This window comes from Quercus robur, chromosome 2 (assembly GCF_932294415.1).
Source record: "Quercus robur chromosome 2, dhQueRobu3.1, whole genome shotgun sequence".
In the NCBI taxonomy this organism is placed as follows: Eukaryota; Viridiplantae; Streptophyta; class Magnoliopsida; order Fagales; family Fagaceae; genus Quercus; species Quercus robur.
This window is the reverse complement of record NC_065535.1, coordinates 76,627,023-76,631,325: the sequence shown is the minus strand read 5'-3', so window position 1 is coordinate 76,631,325 and position 4,303 is coordinate 76,627,023. Positions and strand designations below refer to the sequence as shown.

The following is a 4,303-nucleotide window of genomic DNA, read 5'->3' as shown; positions in this document are numbered from 1 at the left end:
CGGGTTGGCCTCAATCCCCCTTTGAGATACCATAAACCCTAGGAATTTTCCCGCCGTCACTCCGAAGGCACACTTTCTCGGATTGAGCTTCATGTTGTAGGAGCGAAGGGTGTTGAATGTTTCTCTAAGGTCTTCCAAGTGATCTTCCTCCCTTTAGCTTTTCACTAGCATGTCATCAACATAGACTTGGATATTTCTTCCAATTTGCTGCGCGAACATCTTGTTCATAAGCCTCTGATATGTTGCGTCTGCATTTTTTAGGCCGAATGGTATCACCTTATAACAGAAAAGGCCTTGGCTGGTTACGAAAGAAGTTTTCTCTTGATCATCTTCGAGCATTTGGATTTGGTTGTAGCTTGAGAAAGCGTCCATGAAACTTAACAACTGATGCTGAGCCGTAGAGTCCACAAGAACATCGACCTGCGGGAGAGGATAGCCGTCCTTGGGGCAGGCTTTGTTCAGGTTAGTGAAATCCATGCACATTCTCCACTTGCCACTAGCTTTCTTAACCATCACCACGTTTGCCAGCCAGTCGGGGTAATTAACCTCCCTAATGAAGCTCGCTTCCTGTAGTTTGCGGACTTCTTCCACTATGGCCCGATCTTTTTCAGGGGCGAACACTCACTTCTTCTGTCGGACGGGTGGAAAGGAGGGCGATACATTCAATCTGTGTACCATGATCGAATGGTCTATTCCTGGCATGTCTTCATGGCTCCAGGTGAATACATCTCGATTGCTTCTGAGAAAAGTTATAAGCTCTTGACGGATTGTGGGATTAGCGAGGGTTTTAATTTTGGTTGTCCGGTCAGGGTCGAAACTATCAATGGGTATCTCTTCAAGTTTCTTTACCGGCTCTGTCACCATCCGATGTTCTTCTATGTTCAAGGCCTGGATCTGATCCTCCATTTCCATCATGGCTATATAACATTCTCGTGCAGCCACCTGACTTCCCCGCAGCTCTCCCACTCCATAGTCGGTAGGGAAATTAATCATTAGGTGGTAGGTTGAAGTTACAGCCTTCCATGAATTGAGCGTGGGTCGTCTGAGGATAGCTTTGTAAGTAGATGAGTAATCGACCACTAGGAATGTTATGTCCCTGATGATCTGCTGGGGGTAATCACCTACCACAACAGACAATGTGACCTCACCTAGGGGGAATACCCGACTCCCTCCGAAACCAACGAGCAGGGCATTTGTCGGAGTTAATCGTTCCTTGTCGATCCTCATCTGTTGGAACGCAGGGTGGTATAGGATATCTGCTGAGCTGCTGTTGTCGACCAACACCCGGTGCATGTTGTAGTCTCCTACCAGTATGCTGACGACGAGCGCATCGTCATGTGGGTGGTGAAGACGTCGCGCATCTTCTTTGAAGAATCTGATAATGGGGCCTTCTCTCCGTGCTATCTTTGGCACGGTTTCCATCAGCTGAATATTTTGTATCATTCTAAGGTAGGTTTTACGAGCCTTTTTTGAAGACCCGGCTGCGGCTGTTCCTCCCACTATCATCCTTATGTCCCTTATGGGGGGTCTCAGTCGCTCATTCTCCCGTCAGGGGTGCTATTCTTGTGGGGGTGGATCTGTTTTCTCCTTATTGATGAACTTCTGTAGTTTTCCTTGACTTATGAGGGCCTCGATCTGCTGTTTTAGGTCATACCAATCGGCTGTGTCATGACCATGGTCACGGTGGAAGCGGCAATATTTATCCCTGGATCGCTTGTTGAGATCACCTTTTAGCTTCCCAGGGAACGTTAGAGCCCCTTCGTCCTTGATTTGCATTAGGACTTGGTTTATCGGGGCAGTTAATGGGGTGAAGCTTGTGAATCTTCCTCCTAGGGGCTTAGGGCGTCTTTCGTCCCTTCGGTCTCCTGTTCTTGCCTTCTTTTGGCCTTGGTCGTGCCGTGTGTCTTCTTGCCTTTCTCTTTTCTTGGGTTTTTCTTCTCGGGCCAGCAGCGTATCTTCAGCGTTCATATACTTGGTGGCCCTGTAAAGCACTTTTGACATGGTCTTCAAGTCGTTTTTGTATAAGGAGAACAAAAATTCCCCCTTCTTAAGCCCATTAGTGAATACTGCTACAAGTATCTTATAGTCGACTTTATCGATTGAGAGTGCCTCCTTATTGAAGCGGGATATGTAGGATCTCAATGTCTCTTCCTCTCGCAGTTTGATGCTCATCAAGCAAGTCGTAGACTTCTTGTATCTATGTCCCTCGATGAAGTGCGCAATAAATTGAGCGCTCAGCTCTTTGAAAGTGTTGATGGAGTTGGGTGTCAACCTGCTGAACCAAACTCTTGCCGCACTTTTCAGAGTTGTAGGAAAGGCCCTACACATGATTGCATCTGCTACTCCTTGAAGGTGCATTAAGGTCTTAAAGGTCTCTAGGTGGTTTAGAGGGTCCTTGACTCCATCATAACTATCCATATGTGGCATGCGGAACTTACTTGGCAGAGGGAAGAAGTTGATGGAAGCGGTGAATGGCGAGTCAGTTCGGTTAACAAGGTCGTCAAGGTCGCTGGACATTCGTATCTTGAGAGTGTTCATCATTACTTCCATCTGCTCCTTCATTGCCTGCATCTCCGCAATAATAGGTAGCAGAGCCATATCCGCAAGGGAGGGAAGGCTCATGTTCTGTCGCTCTGATCTACTTGGGGCGTTATTAGCCTGTAGTCCCTCCTGATTCCTCCTTTCAGCGTTGGTTCCTTCTTGATCCACTCCTTCGTTATTTGGCGCTACATTTTTCTGGTTCAGCTGCTCTTTCAGGTCGCGATTTTGTTTGGTGAGGCACTCCACTACTGCAGCGAGAGTCTTAACTTGTTTCTCGAGTGCAGTCGTGGGGGGTTCTTCTTCTTGAACGTCGTTAGTGGTCGCCATTGAGCGAGTGAGCACTATGCAACGCTTTTGTCCGGGAGGCGATAATATGACTTATAATCCGTGAAATGCTTCCCACAGATGGCGCCAACTGATGATGCCAAAAAAATCACCAATAGGTCACACAGTACTCGCACGCTCAAAGTAGGCTTGTACAACAAAAAAGAAAAGACCTCATAGAGAGCACCGATGTGATGCCGGCCAAATACCCTCCGAAGGTCAAGTTGGAACTATTCTCACAACTCTAGAGTGCTAGAGAGGGTAAATTATGCGTACCTTGATTTGTGAGGGTATTGGGGCTTTTATAATAACATAAAGTTGGCCTACCTTCCTTGGTGTTGAAGTCTTTTCCTTATAGGACTATACTTGAATATTCTCAAACGTGGTAGGCAAGATCTTTCCTCGTGGAGAAGATCTTCCTTCGGCGCGCGTACCTTTTGGAATCCCTTCTGCGCTCGGATTCCTATTTTTCTTTGGGATTTTAGGATGATTCAGGCGTAGGCCGCAAGTACTCTTCATCCAGGGTTTTTACAGTATCTACTAGCGATGGGCCTTAGCGAGAGTTGGGCTAGCTCCTTATCGGCCCATGAAACCGGATCCGTCAAGCCCATTAGATTAGGCCCATCAAGTCATATTTTATCCCCTTCAATATATATATATATATATATATATAAACGTGGACATAATTATAAAATAAGTATTATTGTATAGTAAATTTAAACATGAATAACGCAGTGATATAATAATTGCACATTATTAGATGTAAACAAACACACACTTCATTTAGTCTTTGAAAGAGCTAGGAACCTCTTTTTTTTTTTTTTTTGGTTCTTTGTACAGTCCAATTTTTAAAAACCATAACCTGGATATCTGTGTCACAGGCTTATATATAAATTTTGCTCCTCAACTTAAATCCTGAGTCTAACCTGATTTCCAAAGCAAACTGGGCATCAAGACAAGCTGCCAAAGCCTCTACTTCTTCGACTGAGGGTGGTAACAGGAATTGTTTGCACCTGGAAGATAGCTGCCAGCCTGCTATTACCAAATTTTTTACATTTCTATTTTTAGAGCACAATATATTAGTACTTTCACTAACCAGTAGCTTTTAGTATTTCACTTTTCTTTCAACAATAAGGTATGGGTAAATTACAAATTATATCCTTAAAGTTTGAAGTTATTTAGATTTTATACTTTAAAATTTGAAAATTTAATTTTATACTTTAAAGTTCATATCCATTAGCAAAAATAGTCCTTTTGATAATAAATTCGCCTATGTGGCCGTCAAGTAACACGATGGAGTCTGATATGTAAATTTTTTTGCCACTTAAGCGAGTTCACTAATAAAGAGGCTAGTTTTGCTAACGGATGTAAACTTTATTGGCGTAAAATTTAGATTTTCAAATTTTAGATATAAGATTCAAACAACCTTAAACTTTAA

The 4,303-nt window shown here is 43.8% G+C and overlaps 1 protein-coding gene across 1 annotated transcript; it reads right to left on the bottom strand.

The window, feature by feature from the left end:
• Window positions 1–1,557: 1,557 nt before the first annotated feature.
• Window positions 1,558–2,868, bottom strand: LOC126703601 (uncharacterized). Its single transcript, XM_050402609.1, has one exon. It carries the CDS (start codon window positions 2,866–2,868, stop codon window positions 1,558–1,560), a length of 1,311 nt encoding a protein of 436 aa, XP_050258566.1.
• Between the last annotated feature and the right edge of the window lie 1,435 nt (window positions 2,869–4,303).